This window comes from Hypanus sabinus, chromosome 16, assembly GCF_030144855.1.
Source record: "Hypanus sabinus isolate sHypSab1 chromosome 16, sHypSab1.hap1, whole genome shotgun sequence".
NCBI lineage: Eukaryota > Metazoa > Chordata > Chondrichthyes > Myliobatiformes > Dasyatidae > Hypanus > Hypanus sabinus.
Window position 1 is genome coordinate 67,546,296 of NC_082721.1, and position 19,492 is coordinate 67,565,787.

The 19,492-nt window shown below is 43.8% G+C and overlaps 1 protein-coding gene across 1 annotated transcript; it reads left to right on the forward strand.

Annotated features, from left to right (window-relative positions):
* Positions 1–10,656: 10,656 nt before the first annotated feature.
* On the forward strand, positions 10,657–18,386 carry pgls (6-phosphogluconolactonase). The gene is made up of 5 exons (XM_059992027.1): positions 10,657–11,026; positions 12,643–12,750; positions 13,934–14,035; positions 16,655–16,795; positions 17,467–18,386. Exons 1-5 carry the CDS (start codon positions 10,742–10,744, stop codon positions 17,599–17,601), a joined length of 771 nt encoding a protein of 256 aa, XP_059848010.1. The 5' UTR covers positions 10,657–10,741; the 3' UTR covers positions 17,602–18,386.
* The last annotated feature ends 1,106 nt before the right edge of the window (positions 18,387–19,492 follow it).

A 19,492-nucleotide genomic window follows, 5' to 3' on the forward strand; every position in this document is an offset into this window, starting at 1 on the left:
CCAAAGGAAACCCTCACGGCCACAGGGAGACAGCAGAGGGAATTGAACTCAGATTGCTGGCATTGCAATACCTTATGTTAGCTGCTATGCCACCAAACCGGGGTAGGTATGTACGCAATTTCCTGAAAATGGCGACACAGGTAGACAAGGCGGTAAATAAGGCTTATGGTGTATTTGTCGTCATCAACAAGAATCAGCACTTCATGTTATAGCTGCACAAGATATCGGTGAGACTACATCAGGCTGTGCACTTCTGATTATGCCATAATGTAGGAAGAATGTGATTAATCTAGCAATGGTGAGAAAAGACTCACAAAGATATTATCAGGACTAGAGGGTCAGAAAGGCTGGGACTGCTCTCCCTCGAGTGAGAGAGGCTGAGGTGTGACCTTTTGGTGGTTCATAAAATCATCAGGACATTGGTAAGATGGATGGTCACCATCTATTTCCCAAGGTGAGGGAGACTAAAAGTAGCAAGCATAGGGTTAGGAGGAAAGGGGAAAGAGTTATAGGGTTAGAGGGAAAATGGACAGGTGAATGCCAGAGGAGATGGTAGAAGTGGCTACAATTTCAATTTTAATAGTCACTTAGACGGATAAATGAATAAAAATGATTTAGAGGGTATGGATCAAATGGAAGAAAACTAACTCAGGAACTTTGGTTGGCATGGACTAGTTGGCCCAAAGGGCCTGTTTCCATGCTTTATAGCTCTATGACCCTATAAAATCAGGATTGAACCCAGGTCACTGGAGCTGTGACGCACCAAATGGGTCAACTTAATAAAAACTCAATTCAAGCCACAACCTTTCTGCTGCTGAATGTAAGCTTATATTGCTGGAGGAATCAGAATCAGGTTTAATATCACTGGCATGAAATGTGTTCTTTTTTGCAGCAGTACATTGCAATGCATAATAAAAAGGTTATAAATCACAAGAAATATACGGAGAAAATGAAATTATATAAGTTGTGAATAAAGCGAGGGGAAAAAGGAGAAGAGATAGTGAGGTAGTGTACACGGACTCATTGTCCATTCAGAAACCTGATGGTGATGGGGAGGAGGTTGTTCCTGAAATGTTGGGTGTATGTCTTGATGGTGACAATGAGAAGTGGGCTTATGTCCTGGGTGTTGGCCTGTTGAAGATGTCCTCAATGCTGTTGAGGCTAGTCCCCTTGAAGGGCTGACTGAATTTACAACTTTCTGCAGCTTTTTCTGATCCTGTGCAGTTGCCCCTCCATACCAGGTGGTGATGCAACCAGTCAGAAAGCTTTGCACGGTACATCTGTAGAATTTTTTGGTGACATCTGTTAGCGCCTTTGGTTACTTACCAAATCCCCTCAAACTCCTAATGAAATATAGCTGCTGTCATAAACAAGAGAAAATCTGTAAATGCTGGAGGATCTCAGCAGGCCAACCAGCACCAATGGAAAAGAGTGAACAGTTTCGGGCTGAGACCCTTCATCAGGACTGGAGACAAAAAATGAGAAGTCAGAGTAGGAAGGTCTGCTGATTTCCTCCAGCATTTTGTGTGTGATAACTGCTGTCATGTCTCCTTTGTAATTGCACAACATATCCTGGGCCCAGGATAGATCTTCAGAAATGTTGACACCCAGGAACTTGAAACAGCTCACCCTTTCCACTGTGAATTCCTCGATGAGAACTGGAGTGTGTTCCCTCAACTTCCCCTTCCTGAAGTCCACAATCAATTCCTTGGTCTTACTGATGTTAAGTGCAAGGTTGTTGATGTGACACCTCTCAACCAGCTGATCCATCTCACTCTTGTACACCTTCTCACTTGGGCAGGAGTTGATTCTGGCCACGACCAACCTCTCAACGCACTTCATCACAGCAGATGTGAGTACAACTGGGTGATAGTCATTGAGGCAGATCACCCTGCTCTTCTTGGGCACTGATATGATGGTTGTCTTTTTGAAGTAGGTGGTAATCTCCAGCTGCTGCAGTTTTGCAGAACTCTGGAAATCAGACAGGGCCTACGGAGGGAAATAAGTAGTCAACGTTTTGAGCCTAGACCCTACATCGACTGGAAAGGAAGGAGGCAGAAGCCAGAACAAGGAGATGGGGGTGGGGAAAAAGTAGAAGCTGGCGGGTGATAGGTGAGACTGGGAGAGGGCCACAACCTTGGCGTAGGGTTTGGAGGCTTGCATGCCTCAATGGTCCGGAGAGCTTTGGAGGCTGGAGTTAGGGCTTTATGCTTTTGCTTTCACCCATGCCAGACACTCCAAGGGGTAGAGGCCAGACTAACCGCGCTCCACTGATCCTTCAGAATCGGAGGTTCAGCTCAACCCTGACTGGTCAAACAAAACTGTTGTGGCAACAGCAATGAAGAATCCTTTTACATCTGAGTGAGACGGCATTCCTGAGTCTCCAGCCAGGACTTGGATGACTGACAGTACTGAAAACTGAGAAGAAGCTACTGACATGATGAAGGAAGCCCTGAACACCATAGGAGGTGGAAGATCTTCAATTCTGCCCTAAACGCCAGCAGTGTAATAGGCAAAAGAAGAAGAAGGGTGAGCGGGAAAGTGCGGCCAGAGAGGAGCAGTGAGAGAAAGCTAAGTTCATTCTTATTTGTTCCTGAAATCAAATTGTATAGGAAAAAAATTACACAGGTCAGTGTTTTAAGAGGTTATTGATACCAGTTCTTCAGTCTGACCCATAATCCAGACATAGAGAAAATAGAAAATTAATCAGTGAAAGGGTGACAGGTGTTTGGATCAGTACATGGATGGGAGGGGTATAGAGGGCAATGGTCCAGGTGCAGCCCATGGGACTAGGAAGAATAATAGTTTGGCACAGACTAGATGGGCTGAAGGGCCTGTTTATGTGCTCTATGACTTCATGCTAATGGATTCCTCCACTCCTGATAGCAGCAACAGAACAGAAAGTGGGCAATGCAAAGGGTGAGTACTTAATACATGAAACTGATCAGAAGCTGATTGGAAAGCTGAGCCTACTGGGCCTGAATACCTCCCTCTGCAACTGGATCCTAGACTTCCTGACTGGGAGACCTCATTCAGTCCGGATCGGGAGCAGCAGCTCCAACACCATCACACTGAGCACGGGGGCTCGCCAGGGCTGTGTTCTCAGTCCACTGCTGTTCACTCTGCTGACCCACAACTGTGCTGCAACACACAGCTCGAACCACATCATCAAGTTCACCGATTACACGACCGTGGTGGGTCTCATCAGCAAAAATGACGAGTCAGCTTACAGACAGGAGATGCAGCGGCTAAAGGACTGGTGTAGAACCAACATGTCTCTGAATGTGAACAAAACAAAAGAGATGGTTGTTGACTTCAGGAGGGCACGGAGCGACCACTCCCCACTGAACATCGACGGCTCCTCAGTAGAAATTGTTAAGAGCACCAAATTTCTTGGAGTTCATCTGGCGGAGAATCTCACCTGGTCCCTCAACACCAGCTCCATAGCAAAGAAAGCTCAGCAGAGTCTCTACTTTCTGCAAAGGCTGAGGGAAGTCCATCTCCCACCCCCCCCCCCCCCCACCATCCTCATCACATTCTACAGGGGTTGTATTGAGAGCATCCTGAGCAGCTGCATCACTGGCTGGGTCAAAAATTGCACCGTCTCAGATCACAAGACCCTGCAGCGGATAGTGAGGTCAGCTGAGAAGATCATCGGGGTCTCTCTTCTCGCCATTACGGACATTTACATTACACGTTGCACCCACAAAGGAAACAGCATTATGAAGGACCCCATGCACCCCTCATACAAACTCTTCTCCCTCCTGCCAACTGGGAAAAGGCTCCGAAGCATTCGGGCTCTCACACCAGACTATGTAACAGTTTCTTCCCCCAAGCTATCAGACTCTTCAATACCCAGAGCCTGGACTGAAACCTTGCCCTATTGTCCTGTTCATTATTTATTGTAATGCCTGCACTGTTTTTGTGCACTTTATGCAGTCCTGTGTAGGTCTGTAGCCTAGTGTAGCTTTCTCTGTGTTGTTTTTTTAAGTAGTTCAGTTTAGTTTTTGTACTGTGTCATGTAACACCATGGTGCTGAAAAACGTTGTCTCATTTTTACTATGTACTGTACCAGCAGTTATGGTCGAAATGACAATAAAAGTGACTTGACGACTTTATAGAAATCAAACCTTTAATTTACCCAGAATAACATTTTATTAATTTAATCTCTTGCTCTCAAATTGTGGGCTTTTCCAGAGAGTCAATTTGCCTCAGCCAATCAGCTTGGAGCTTTCTAATGTATCATTTCACCAGACAGATGTGGGTTTAAACTTGATTGGTCAGAGTCAGTGTGCCAATAAGCATCGAGGGTAGGTTTTACCAGTGAATATAAAGCTGGACTGGCTGGTGCCTGTGTGAAGTTGGGACTTGGTGGAGGTGGGCAGTGTACAAGCTGATCAGAGTGAAAGTTCCCCAGTGCCGGCCTTGGGTGGAGTGAGGGAGCCTCATGGATAGTGATGTCATCAGTTGACCACCCCATCACCTTGTTCATGAGGTCACCCAGCAATTCACGACGGACCTGCGCTTCCAGAGTATGGCCCAAGTGCCCCCTACCGGAGGCCTATGAGGCTTAATCTATCTGTGAGGATGACCACCTGTGTTAACATCGTGACTGAAGCTATCCCACCACATCTGCAGGGAGGGCACCTCAAAACCTCCACTCATCTTCTGTCCATCAAAGGCTCTGGTGAGACTCACAGAAAAGAGCTGTTATCTCCTAACACCTGAGTCCTTCGTTGTTCTTTTTATTATTGTTTGTCTTTTCTGATTCCCCATTGGTAATGGTATTGTGAGATAAGTAAGAGGCTGATGCACCATCGATAACTCTTGGAGACGGGAGGCGAACGATAGGCTTTTATTAGCTGCAAGAGACCACGATTAGCAGCAAGAGACCATCACACAACATCCTGGAGACCGAGGGAGGAGCAGTGCCTCCAATCACCTTTATACAGGGGTCTGGGAGGAGCCACAGGAGCAGTCAGCAAGGGGGTGTGTCCAGACAGGTATATGTAGTTCACCACAGAGGCCTTTGGGCTCTTTGAGGCAATCCTTTTCAGCTTCTTTCTGACATCCTCCCCAGTGGCAAAGCTCATCTTCATCCAATTAAATTCCATGACATCAAGAAATAACAGAGCACTGGATGCAGGCAAGGCTGTGAAATCAGGCAACATCCCTTCGGTAGTACTGAAGACCAGGCTTCAGATCCAGCTGTTGTTCCAGTTTGATGATGACATTGGCACCTACTCAACAATGGACGATTGACCAAGTATGGACCATCCAGGGCAAACTCAATTCACCTCAGTGGAGCCACTGTTAATCATCAGCGAAGTGATGGAAGTAGTAGTGGCAGCCCAATCAAGAAGGGGGAAATCTGAAAGACATTTCAGAGTTAAAATTTCACATGGAGGGTGGTAACTATCTAGAATTAGCTCAGAGGCAGATACAAAAAAGCATCTGGTAAGGTAAGGCAAAGAGGTAATGTGGACATAATGCAGACAGATGAGATTAGAATCAGAATCAGATTCAATATCACCAGCATATGTCATGAAATTTGATTTTTACAGCAGCAGTACAATGCAATACATGATAAATATAGAAAAAAACTGAATTAGAGTAAAAACTATATAAAATAGTCAAATTCAATAATTAATGTAAAAAATAGGAAATAAAAAAGTAGTGAGGTAGTGTTCATGGGTTCAACATCCATTTAGAAATTGGATTGCAGAGGGGAAGAAGTTGTTCCTGAATTGTTGAGTGCGTGCCTTCAGGCTTCTGTACCTCCTTCCTGATGAGAAGTGGGCATGTCCTGGGTAGTGGGTCCTTATCGATGGACACCACCTTTCTGAGGCACTGCTCCTTGAAAACATCCTGGAGATTACAGAGACTGGTACCCATAATTGAGTTGACTTATTTTACTACTCTCTGCAGCTTACTTCAATCCTGTGCAGTAGCCCCCCACTCTCCATATCAGATGATGATGTAGCCAGTTAGAATGGTCTCCATGGTACATCTGTAGGAATTTGCTAGTGTTTTTGGTGACAAACCAAATATCCTCAACTCCTTATGAATTATAGCTGCTATCTTGCCTTCTTTGTAGATGCATCGACATGGTTAGGTCCTCAGAGATATTGACACCCAGTATATTCCTCACTGTCTCCACTTCTGATCCCTTTATGAGGATTGGTTGTGTGTTCTCTCGTCTTACCCTTTCTGAAGTCCACATTCAGTTCTTTCGTCTTACTGATGTTGAGTGCAAAGTTGTTACTGCAACACCACTCCACTAGCTGGTATATCTCACCTCTCTACCATCTCATCACCATCTGAGATTCTGCCAACAACGGCTGTATCATCAGATGGCGTTTGAGCCGTGCCTGGCCACACAGTCATGGGTGCAGAGAGAGTAGAGCAGTGGGTAAGCACACACTCCTGAGGCCCGCTGGTATTGATTGACTGTGAGATGAAGATGCTACTTCCATTCTGCAGAGATTGTGGCCTTCTGGTTAGGAAGTTGGGGATCCAGTTGCAGAGGGAGGTACAGAGGCCCAGCTTCTGGAGTTTTTTGCTCAGTATGGTAGAATGACGGTGTTAGATGCTGAGCTGTAGTCAAAAAACAGTGTAGCGCAGATTGGCTGAACCTGTGGATGACCTGAGCTGTAGGTTTAGGTAATTTATTTTTTTTATCGAAATTCATCATCAAACAAACATTTCCATAAGATGTATTTCAGACATTGTACATATACATCATATAATCATATATATCACAAAATCTCCACAAAGTATTTATCTGAGCTGCACACTTATAGAAAAGAGTGGAAAGAAAAAACAAGCAAAAGGAAAGAACTACTTACAAGTAGGGAGTGATCTTGTTTTTTTTTACAACAGATTCATTGATTTGTGAGAATAAAATTAGGCCTATGAGGCATTATGTAGTTAAACCATTTTTCCCAGTATGAATCAAATTGTTCCAAGTTGGATAAAATTCTCTCACATTTGATTGCATTTATTAGCCCATTGACGTTAAAAGAAATGAATTTTACCTTGTACTTAGCCATCTGTATTTATCTGTCAATGTATCATTGAAATTAGAATAAAGCTTAATCGATCTACTCCCTGAACACAAATAAGAACCAAGAAACGCAAATAATAACAAAAATGGCAACGAACGTGTGATTCCAAGGCTGAGGTCTCTAGTAGATGACCCTGCGTTGAGCTAGAGGAAATGTCTAGCTGTGGGGGATAATCCCTCCTACTTGTGAGTTGAGGGCCCCCATTGCAGTATTCATAAAAGTCAGTGAACAAATCCATTACACAAAGATTTCCCTGTGTACATACATATATATATCCACACACACATATATATTACATACATATATATATATTCTCATTTTGGTGGGGAAAAAGGAGTAAGGGAGCGAATAAAGAATAACAACTAAGTAATATAAAATCCACATTATAATAGGTATTTCTCAAGATGGGTATATCACCGTGTACTTTTGCTTCCGTTTAGCATCTCAACATTTTTAAAGTTAGCCAAACCTTATGGCTCTTCTGAAGGGGGTGAGGACTGTCTTTGGGAAACTCTTGGTCTCTTTCTGATATATTTCTCTTGGCCTCCTCCCATCTCCTGTATCTCGATTCTGGCACTGTTTCCCAAGTGGAGCGGGATAATTCCTCAGTCAGGCTTTCCTTCATTTTGGTCTTGCTGACGGGCAACCCTCTGGCCTTCATGTCTGTAGTCGCCTCTTCCACTGTCCGGTACAACCGCGTCCTATTGTCATAAAACACTTGAAGTTTAGCAGGGTACGGAGTTTGAAATCGAATCTTTTTTTGCTTTGGTACTCGCTTTACTTCAAAGTATTCTTTGCCTTTCTTTGGACTTCGGTAAAGGGGTAATCTTGGTCGAAATATATTAATTTATCGTCGAAAAACACTCTCTTCTTACCCCAGGCCCTTCGTAGAATCTCTGCCTTGGTGCTGTACCGAAGGAATTTAATTATTATTGAGCATGGCGTTCTATCCTGGGTAGGTTTCGGGACAAGCGCACGAAGGGCTCTTTCAACTTCCAGCTCCATAGCCGAGGGAAGATCCAGCACGTCCAGCAGGAACTTTCAGACAAACTCCGTCATAGATGAGCCTTCCGTTCCTTCAGGAACGTTGTAGATTCTGATATTTTTCCGCCGTGATCTCCCCTCCAGGCCAAGCAGTTTACCTTCTTGGTGATGTAATATTTTTATTGTCTTACTCAGTGTCTGTTCCACGTTTTGAATGCGATCTTCCACCTTCTCAATTCAAGTCTCTGCCACCGCTATTTTTTGATTGACGCTGGCAAGCTCTGACTTACTATCACGGAGCTGCTGCTTTATTTCTTTTTGGAACGCCCGTATCTCTTTCAGAATTTTGATCATATTTGCCGCTTCGCCTGAACGAGGCCCAGCGTCCGCCACGCTACCACGCGGTCGGGTCGGAGAGCCACTTGCTGCACTCCTCTTGGCCGCAGGCTCCACAGTGTCGCTTTTTTTATTTCCATTCCTTTTCCCCAGTCTTACCCCTCTTTTCAGTTAAAATATTTTTTCAAAAATACTATATTTGACGGGTTAATGGGGCTTAATACGCATTTTTCCGGAGGAGCTAGTGACTTAAGCTGCCATTCTCAACGATGACGTCACCGGAACCCTGAGCTGTAGGTTTCTAAGAGTAGGTTCCATTTTTCTTTCATCCATTTGCCTATCCAAGAATCTCTTAAATATCCCTAATGTATCTGCCTCCATCACCACCTCTGGCCGTGCAGAGAGCATAGGTTCCATGCACCTACACATTCTGCCAAAAAAAAACTCCATCCCACCTATACTTTCCTCCAATCACATTAAAGTTATGCTCTCCTAGTATTACCCACTTCCAGCCTGGGGGGAAAAGTCTCTGGCTGTCCACTCTATCCCTCTTATCTTGTATCTTGTAAGAAGAACAGGGTGAGCAGTCTCAATGCCTGTTGTACTAATTTCTGCAGTGATGATGTGTTTTGAGAGGTTGGTCATGGCCAGACTCAACTCCTGCCTAAGCAATTTGCATATCACACAGAGAGCATGTAATCTGTCTGGCTCTCCACTTGGCATTGGATCACCTGGACAATAGCAATGCAAACATCAGGCTGCTGTTTGTTGATGGGTCTCTGTGCCTTCCTCTGCAATGGGATCCTTGACTTCCTCACGGTCAGTGTGGACTGGAAATAACATCTTCTCCTTACTCACAGTCAACACTAGCACACCTCAAGGATGCGTGCTTAACTCATTGCTCTAATCTCTCTACACCCCTGTCTGCTCAAACACCATCTATAAATTTGCCCATGACTGTTGGCAGAAGTTCAGATGGCGATGACAAGATGTATAGGAGTGAGGTTGAGGGGTGTTGCAGCAACAGCCTTACTCAGCATCAGCAAGAACAAGGAAATGACTGTGGACTTTGGTAAGGGGAAGTTGAGGGAAAACACCCCAGTCATCATCAGTGGAAAGGGTGTGCAGTTTCAGGTTCCTGGGTGTCAACATCACTGAAGATCTGGGCCTAATATGTTGAAGCAATTAGGAAGAATGCATATCAGTGACTATATTTCAATATGAGTTTGGGGAGACTTGGTGTGATACCAAAGTCTCACAAATTTCTACAGGTGTACTGTGGAGAGCTTTCTAACTGGTTGTACCACCATCTGCATTGGAGGGTCCACTGCATGGGATTGGAAAAAGCTGCAGAAAATTGCAAACTCAGCCAATTTCATCAAGGGGACTAACCTCCCCAGCATTGAGGACATATTCAAAAGGCAATGCCTCAACAAGGCGTCATTCATCATGAAGGACCCCATCACCCAGAACATGTCCTCTTCTTATTGTTACCATCAGAGAGGTGGTACAGGAGCCTGAAGATACACACTCAACATCCTAGGAACAACTTCCCCTCAGATTTCTAAGTGAACAATGTACACTATGTAATATTTTTCTTTTTTTTGCTCGTTTTACTCTACTTAATTAAAAATTTGTTATTGTAAAGGATAATTTTATTAGTATGTATTGCATTGTACTGCTGCCACAAAACAACACATTTCATAACATATGTCCCGTGATAGTAAACCTGATTCTGAAAACCCCTAACTTGCTGAACTTTTACATGTCTTTTGATTTAGAAGGAGGCCATTTCTTAGGCTGTGTCCTCAGCCCAGTCAGTCTTCAGCTGTTTCAGCAAGGACTTTGGAAAGTGAGAACGTTGGCCATGCTATTGACTGTTATTGGGACTGATTAAATTTCTTCAATGAAGGCAAGCAACGCGTGTCACAACAATAGCTTTGCTGCCTGAGAGAAGTTGAATGTAATTCTAGGATTTGTTAAACAAAGGGATAGTCTTTGGAAGTAGACGGGACGAAAGCTGTTTTCGATTCATCATGACTTTGCTGTATTAATTAAACAATCAATGAACCGAAGTAAATAATTGGCATTTATTTCAGCCCATCACAGACAAGAAATCGTGCGTTAACTGACTCCAATCAGGTTCGGCTGCCAGTCATGCTATTTGACCAACCAGAGGGATGGGTGTTCGCCGAGAAGAATTGATTGACGTCTGAGCAGTACAATCACTTCGCCGCTCGTGGTGATTGACGGCTGCCTCAGGCAATTAGGCGATAGTTGGTAGTGGCGGGCGGCAGCTCGCTCGCTTCCCTGAACAGGCTGCTGCATTGACTCGTTTCCAGGCCGGAGCTGTGATGTCCTCGCCGCGGGTTCGCGTGTTCTCCTCGGCCCGAGAGCTGGGGCCGGCCCTGGGGCAGTTCGTGCTGGCGTCCGCGAACCAGGCGGTGCAGAGCCGCGGGCGCTTCGCCGTGTCGGTGTCGGGCGGCGGGCTGGTGCAGCTGCTGTCGGCTGAGCTGCCGTCCGCCCTGGACCGCGAGTCCCGGCAGCCGGGTGCCGACTGTAAACACTGGGTCCTCGGCTTCTGCGACGAGCGGCTCGTCCCTTTCGAGGACCCGGAGAGCACCTGTGGCCTGTACCGGGTAAGGGCTGGGGCTCCAGGTCGGTGGTCAGTCATTCGGGCCTGAGAGCTCAAAGGAGACAGGAGTCACTTGGCCTTCATTCAGTATTGGGACTCGTTGGGTTGCATTTAAATCTGAGTAGGCAGATCCCGCTAAGAGTGGTAAGCACTGCCCAGTACATCTCACTCTCCATACGACCGTGGGGCGCTGATCAGGAAGCTGACAGGTGTCTGTCATCCCTTCCAGAAGATGCAGAGCTTGGAGGCCTGGATGTCCAGACCTAAGCACAGCTCCTTCCCCACTGCTTATGATCAGACTTGTGATCCAGTCACCTCTTTCATATCCCCCTTCTACATTCTTGGACTCTTAATTCTACCTCTTCTATTATTATCACTTTAGAATTTATGGCTGCACTGCCTCAGTTTGTGCTACTATACTCTGCACCAATCTATTGTTTGGAGCAGACTCGATGGGCCAAATGGCCTAATTCTGCTCCTATGGCTTATGGTCTTAACTATAATGGGCATTAAAGTTTAATTATTAGATAAGGCCAGCTTTTGGGTTGGGATTAACTGTACTTGAGTCAATGATTTGAATTGGCACTGGTTTTGGTTTGGGGGATGCTGGAATTGGATTCAGATCAGATTAAATGCATTGCCATATAGACAAGTGTGCGGTGAAACTACTTGCTTGTGGTGAAGCTTTCAGAATAAAGAGTGTACGTGATAATCATAACTACACAGAGTGCACAACAGCAAGACGGTGTCAAGATAGGAGTGCTGTGTGCAAAATCAAACACTGAAGTGAGAATAACACAACCAGCAGGAAAGGTACAATTAAGATAACAAGAACATGGCAGTATCACTGGGAAGGGGGTGTGAAAGAGCATCACTGATCTAATGTGGCTTTTGACAGAGGAGGGATCAAGAATGCTGACGGAGAAAAATATCCCTGCCCTATATTTCCAACACTTGTGCTTTTCATTCCTCTGCTGTTGCCTCACAGCTTCTGGCTTCTTCCAGTTCTGCCTTTGTGTCACATTCCTGCTTCCATCATCCTCGCATCAACTCCAATTCCACCCCTAAGCCTCCCTGACTTTTCTGTCCTTGGTAACTCTGCCAATATCTTTATATCTGGCTTGCTAATTCAAAATTTTGAGTGTTTTATTCTTGTAGTAATAAAGCATGAAGCAACAATGCTAGCATCCAGAAAGGCTGAGTGCAAGAATTCATGGGCAAAAAGGGTAAAGTAATTAACGTAAACACCAGAGGTTCTACAGATGCTGGGAATCGTGTTGAAGGTTCTCAGCTGAAACTGTTCTTTCCTCTCCACAGATCCTGCTGAGTTCCTCCAACATTTTGTGTTTGTTCCAAAGTTTAGAGCAGTTGAAGTCTGTGGGATATTCCATAATCAGAGCAGGAGTGAGCCATGTGCCGGAGGAACTCAGCAGTTTGTCAGGGCTCCCCTCCGACAATGCTACTGACCTGCTAAGTTCCTCCAGCATTTTTGTTTGTGTTGTTTAAAATTTCCAGCATCTGCAGAATCTCCCTGATGTTTGCATCCGTCAACACTTAGTTCCATTTCTCCTCTCCTGAGCTGGTGTCTGTAGCACTTAACCATTGCGTTACCTCTTCCAGAAGAATCTGTTCTCCAAGATCTCCATTCCTAATAATCGCGTGGTCGCTATTAACCCATCGCTGCCTGTGGACGAAGCAGCGGACAAGTACGCGGAGAAATTGAGAGAGGTACAGTATTGAACAGCATTGTAGTGTTGTGTGAGGATCCAAAGCCTTCCAGTGCTCTTGTGTAATGAATGGGACAGAAATTGGGGCCTGTCTTCTCGTCATATTAGGCTGAAGGAGCTTTTGAGGCAATGATAATTCTTAGGTATAATTGGATTGTGTATGGGGTGAGATAAGTACTGTATAGAGTAGAGCATTCAGAAATACTTCTGGCTGGAAAATTGTGGGCATACTGTGTTGATGTTGGACACTTGCAGGCTGCCCCCCACCCCCCCAAGCACAACCTTGGGTCTGTTGGTTGGTAACACCAGTGATGCATTTTACTGAATGTTTCGATGCATTTGTGATAAATAAATCCAAATAGATCTTTATCTGGAATTGCTAAAGAAAAGTGACTTTGACATTGAGGATCTGGAGGGAAAAGGGGTCATGCCTGAAACGGAGAGATTTGATATATTCAAAGTTAAAGGGTTTGAAAATAATATTAGTAAAAAGCTATTTCCACTGGCAAAAGACTGCTCAGTCTTTAGAGAACAAGAGGTGAGAATTTTTTTTATGAAGGGGATTGCTGTGATTTAGACTGAAAGGCAGTAGAAATACCTGTAAAAGAATTGTGCCTGTGAAAAGGAAAAGTCTGTAGAGCTTTACAGGAAAGGGAGTGAGTGGACCGAACTGGATTGATGAAGATGATGGGTTGCATTTTTGTTAGGGGGTATGGAGGAAGATGGTTTTGGGTCGTTAAATAGCCTTCTGGCTCACAGTAATGCTGTAATATGTGAAATCCGGGTACAGAGGGATTAGAACATTATTTACTGACATCCTATATTAATGTTTATCCTGGGATTTTCCTGTCTTGTATATAGATCATTTCATCCAGATTGGATTGCTACTCAACAAGTGAAACCAGTTCATCCTGGTACGGTGTTTTGAATATGGAATGTAAACATTGCTGGGATATACATACACTGCTGTGACTTAAGATCAAAATCCACATTGCAAAGCTTAAAACTGCATCGGTATCACATTTTGGGCAAATTTACAGGCATTTTGGAACTTTGCTTGTACTCTGTTCGTCACATTGCTTGACTCGTGCAGTCCTCGCAAGCTCCTGCGCGAATACTAACAACGTTTTCATTTCGGTCAATGTTCCGTGTTCTGCCCTTCTGATTGTACTTTCCTCCTCCAGATGTTTCCAAGTGATAATATACCAGTCTTTGATTTGCTGATCCTGGGAATTGGTCCTGATGGGCACACCTGCTCTCTCTTCCCAGATCATCCCCTGCTGCAGGTAACCTGAACAAATTGTGTTCTACATGAGGAAATCTGCAGATGCTGGAAATTCAAGCAACACACACAAAATGCTGGTGGAACACAGCAGGCCAGGCAGCATCTACAGGGAGAAGCACTGTCAACGTTTCAGGCCGAGACCCTTTGTCAGGTCTAACTGAAAGGAAAGATAGTAAGAGACTTGAAAGTAGGATGGGGAGGGGGGAAATCCAAAATGATAGGAGAAGACTTCCCTTCTCCAGCTCTGTATCCCTTTTGCCAATCACCTTTCCGGCTCTCAGCTTCACCCCAACCCCTCCAGTCTTCTCCTATCATTTCGCATTTCCCCCTCCGCTTCCTACTTTCAAATCTCTTACTATCTTTCCTTTTGGTTAGTCCTGACGAAGGGTCTCGGCCCGAAACATCGACAGTGCTTCTTGCTATAGATGCTGCCTGGCCTGCTGTGTTCCTCCAGCAAATTATGTTCTAAGTTGCTTACAAATTGATGGACTTACTTGGAGACTGTCACTGGTTTAAATTCAACCTGGAAACATTTTAGGTGTTGGGTTGACTCGGTTTAAAATTCAAGGCTCCAATTCAATAGAGGACCGTAGAGTAGCTTTTTCAGTGGTGAAAATGTGAAGCTGTTCCCCACCAAAGGGAGATTTGAAAGCAGAGGTGTATGTAAGGGGAAGAGGATGAAACTGTGAGAAAGGATGGGTTAGGGATGTGAACAGAGGCTCATGTCAAAGTTAAACATGGTCTGTTTAGACTGAAGAGCCTGCAGTCATGACTCTTCTCCCCCCCCCCCCCCCATTTCTGCTCCTCTGAAATGCTTCCAGTTCAAGACTATCTTCAGAAAAGGAATTATGACGTGAAACTTGTTATTTTTGTAGTAAAGTTCCAAGACACAAAATTGCTAGAAATTACAAGATAGATAATGTAAAACAAAAAGAACAAGGTAGTGTTGTGGATTGCTCCAAAATCTGATGGTGCGGAGGAAAAACCGCTCCTGAATTGTTGAGTGTGTCTTCATGTCCCTGTGTCTCACAGGAAGAACTGCTGACAGGCAGCAGAGGGAATTAAACCCCAATTGGTGAAAGCTGGCAGTGTAAAGCAATCCACTAACCTCTACGTCAGATTGTTGCACAAGGTCATTTGATTGCAGTAATGGGTTGTCCTGAGAGGACAGTGGGGGGGGCTTGTGGTTATTTAAAATTGAGAAAAATGAGGGGTAAGTGCTTACAGTGCTCATCTGTGCACAGAAACTGCTATCGGTAACAATGAACACACACTCAAATGCTTTTGCACAGTACAGTATCTAGAATGAAGGATCAGTATGACTGTAGAGAAAATTACCTGCTGACTGGAAGTTTTCCATTGGCCGAGTTAGCAGTTTGAGATCTGGTTTGGTGTTTAATCCAGTAGATGGTGCCTTGGGTGCAGTGTTCCCTATATGCACAACAAATGTGCTAACATTCCTGAAGTAAGACTGGTCTTTGGAAATTGAAGAGGGAGTATCTCCTGTTGTTACAACTGTTTGCTTCTCCAAGATAGTGAGCCTGTGGCTTGGTCATTGTCATTTAGTCTCGTCCCGTCTGTGTTCTGTGCCAGACATTGAAAGAGTATTGGGGTGGGTGGCACTGAAGGTCTTGCACTTGGTAAATATCCAGCTGGAAGATGATGCTAGATTCTCTGGAGTGTGAACTGAAACACTGATCCATGTTAAGACACTGCAAAGGCTGTCACTCGAGGGAGATAACACTTAAGAGCCAGACATCTAGAGAAGAGTCTGATGCTGTCTACAGCTGGTAATTCCACAGGTCAATAACCTTGCTCTTCGGCAAAAGCCTGTGTCGCTCCGGACCATTTCTGCATCACATTAGGAGTGTATCGTTGTCTCTGGTTGGGGAAGCTGTTGGATGAATGTATCTGTTGTCAATGTACAAAGTGGATCAAGGGTCAACTTTATTCACCATACACATTTAGGTGTATTAGGAGTCTTCAGTGGTGTAAATATGCAGATATGGAATAAAATGTGCATAAATATTTGCATGTATTTATAACTTTATTAAACAAAAGTGGGTTTAAGTGATTACAGTGCACTGCAGTGTCAGGGATAATGGGGGGCCTTACTAAAGTAGTTGATCAGGTTAACTGCCTGGGGGAAGAAATTTAAGATTCTTAAGTTTTTAGACACTTCTAAATTGGACAAAAGGAAGAGGGCAGAAGGACGGCATCATAGTGTAGCAGTTGGTGCGTTATTTTGCAGTGCCAGTGATCGGGTTTCTATTCCCACTGCTGTCTGTAAGGAGTGTGTATATTATCTGTGTGACAGCATGGGTTTCCTCCCACATTCCATAGATGTGTGGGTTGGGGTTAGTGAGTTGTGGGCATGCTATTTTCGTGTGAGATCTGTGGTGACATTTGTTGGCATCCTGTGAATGTGTTGGTTGTTGATGCAAGCAAAGTGTTTCATTCTGATTTGATGTATAACATATATAACAAGTAAAGCTTACCTTTAATATCTTTATCATTGATGTTAATCACTTTTGAAATGTTTCCAGTTAATGCTTGTGGTTAAATCCTGTGAGTTTTAATGTCTCCATTAATGCATTGTTTTATTTCGTTTCTGGAACAGGAACAAAGTAAAATCATTGCTCCAATTAGTGACTCTCCTAAGCCACCTCCGAAACGTATAACTATGACACTGCCCTTACTGAACGCTGCCCGCTGTGCTCTCTTTGTTGTGACTGGTGAGAGTAAGGCATCAGTCTTAAAGGTAAGAAGCTAGGAAAGTAGGCATTGAATCATAACAGGTTGGAGCAGATACAGGCCGTTCAGCTCATAGAATCTGCTGATAAATGATTTTATTTATATACACACATACACAATAAATATATTTGATCTCGGCTGATATACCCTCTCAAACCCATTCTTCTGCCTTCTCCCTTTGATGTCCTTACTGATCAAGAACCTATGATTCTCTGCTTTAAATAAACCCAATGACTTGGCCTTTGTTGCCTTCTCTGTAATGAATTCCACAGATTCACCACCCTTTGTCTAAAACAAAAATCCTCCTCATCTTTGTTCTACTAGGGCATCTTGTATTTTGAGGCTGTGCCTTCTGGTCCTAGACTCTTTCAGTTCCTGCTGCTGTCTGTAAAGAGCTTGTGTTTTTTTCTTTACTGCACAGGTTCCTCTAGCTGGTCCGGTTTCTTTGGTGTTTGGCACCCAGTGTAACAATCTTGTTTAGTTAGAGATATACCCAACCTCCTTTGTGTTTGGCTGTACTGATAGAGATTGTATCTGTCCACAACTCAAAAGCTTCCTGGATGTTGGAATTGAAGTTCCAAGTCTTTTAAGTAATCGGATGCAGAATGCCTGCTTACATTAACACTTGTTGCAATGTACATTTGGATTTCTAAGTAATCTGCTGTTGCGTTTACCCAGGATATTCTGGAAAGCCACAAGGAAAATCCATTACCTGCTGCCCGGATCCAGCCAGCCAATGGGGAGGTGCACTGGTTTATCGATGAGGCTGCTGCAAGCAAGCTGACTATTGAGGTGGACCGGACGCATCAATAGACACATGCCCTTACTCTCTCATTATACAAGGACGTGGGTGAATGTGTCAAGATCTGTTAGGCTAATTTTTATTTAATCAATCGTATTGGTAATCAATTTGATTTGTCATCCACAGACTTGGTATCAAAGAAGATGCTCTCTAGTAGGTAGGATACTTGGCCCGAGAACTGTTGATCAATGCGTAGACATGGCTGTTAAACTTCTAAACCAACAAATCCAAAAAAGTAAAGGTGGGGGAAGAAACAGTGAATTGGTTTAAATTTGAAACTTTATTGTCCACATTCCGGGGTTTTGATATTTGTTTTTTTGGCAGTCAATCTTAACTCTCTTCACCTGAAGTATTTCCTTCAGTAGTTTAAGGGGTCCACTTTGTATTTGGGTCCAAACAGACTATCAGATATATTGCCAGTAATGAAGTAGTAATTACATATAATCCACACTAATATTTGAGGGTATTGGTTTTACTAGTGTTTAGGGGAATGGAACTGATCTAATAGATTTAGAAATGGAAAATGTTACACAGTTGGTCTGACATCATTTGTGAAGAGAGAAATAGACCAGAAATTTTGTTCTCCCTTCACAGATTCTACTTAACCTGCTGAGTACTCATAGATTTTGTTTTTGACATTTCCAGATGCTGCAGTAGTTTTGCTTTAGGTGGTCTCACAGTAAACCATGAATATATGTCAGCTTCCATGTCCAACCTAAACTACTGTGAATTTTAACAGAATATTTGTAAATGTGCATTAAACTATTTGCTTTGGTTGTACATAACCGAACTATGACCTGTGCTTGCTGACTGGTCCTTTCATTGATAAATAATCTGGCTACATTGGTACCAACCTCTGGCTGAATTAATGCATTGCCGAGACCCTGCTGGTTAAACTTGAACCTAGTTTAAATTCTATGTGAATTTAAAGACAGGGCATTTTAGCAGTCTGTTTCAGTGGCCCGAGTTTCCATTGCACTGTTGTTGACCAAGCTTGGGCAGCCATGCCTGATCATGATGACATTTAACCTGTAGGTGCTGCACTGATTCAGTTGTCCAAAAGAGGGAGCGGTTGGGATTCATCAGGTTTAATGTCACTGATATGTTGTCAGATTGTTTTTTTTTGCAACGGCAGTATGATGCAATACAAGAAAAGCTGTATCTCACAATAAGAAATGTATGCAAAAAATTAAATGTGCAGTCCAAAAGAGTGCGTTCCGGGGTTGGTTCATGGTTCATTCAGAAATCTGAGGGGAAGAAGCTGCTCCTAAAATGCTGATTGTGTGTCTTCAGGCTCCTGTACCACCTCTTTGGTAGAAATAAGAGGGAGCATATATTGGGTGATGGGGAACCTTAATGATGGATGCCGCTTTTTTGAGGCATCGTCTTTTGAAGAAGGGAAAGCGAAGAAGGTGAAATTAGCATTATATACTGTCTATCAAATAATTCAGAGTCGGGTTTAATATTGCTTGTATATGGCATGAAATTTGTTAACTTTGCAGCAGCAGTACCATGCAATACATGATAAATATAGAAAAAATGAATTACACTAAGTAATATGTGTATTAAATAGTTAAAATAAGTAGTGTAAAAACAAATTTTAAAGAAGTAGTGGGATAGTGTTCATGGATTCATTGTCCATTTAGAAATTGGCAGAGGGGAAGAAGCTGTTCCTGAATTGTTCAGCTTCTGTACCTCCTACCTGATAGTAACAATGAGAAGAGGGCAGGTCCTCCATGGTGGATTCTAAATGATGGACTCTGGCCTTTCTGAGGCACTGCTCCTTGAGGATGTTTTGGATACTGCGGAGGCTAGTACCCTTGTTAGAGCCGACCAACTTTATAACTCTGCAGCTTACTTTGATCTTGTGTAGTAGCACCCCTCCCCCATACCAGACGGTGA

What these genes read in the sequence shown, in the direction of transcription:
- pgls (XM_059992027.1), top strand. Translation starts at nt 10,742, where the DNA reads ATGTCCTCGCCGCGGGTTCGCGTGTTCTCCTCGGCCCGAGAGCTGGGG. An exon ending in ACGCGGAGAAATTGAGAGAG is followed by an intron (nt 12,751 to 13,933) that starts GTACAGTATTGA and finishes TTCCTCCTCCAG; the next exon opens with ATGTTTCCAAGTGATAATAT. An exon ending in GTAAGGCATCAGTCTTAAAG is followed by an intron (nt 16,796 to 17,466) that starts GTAAGAAGCTAG and finishes GCGTTTACCCAG; the next exon opens with GATATTCTGGAAAGCCACAA.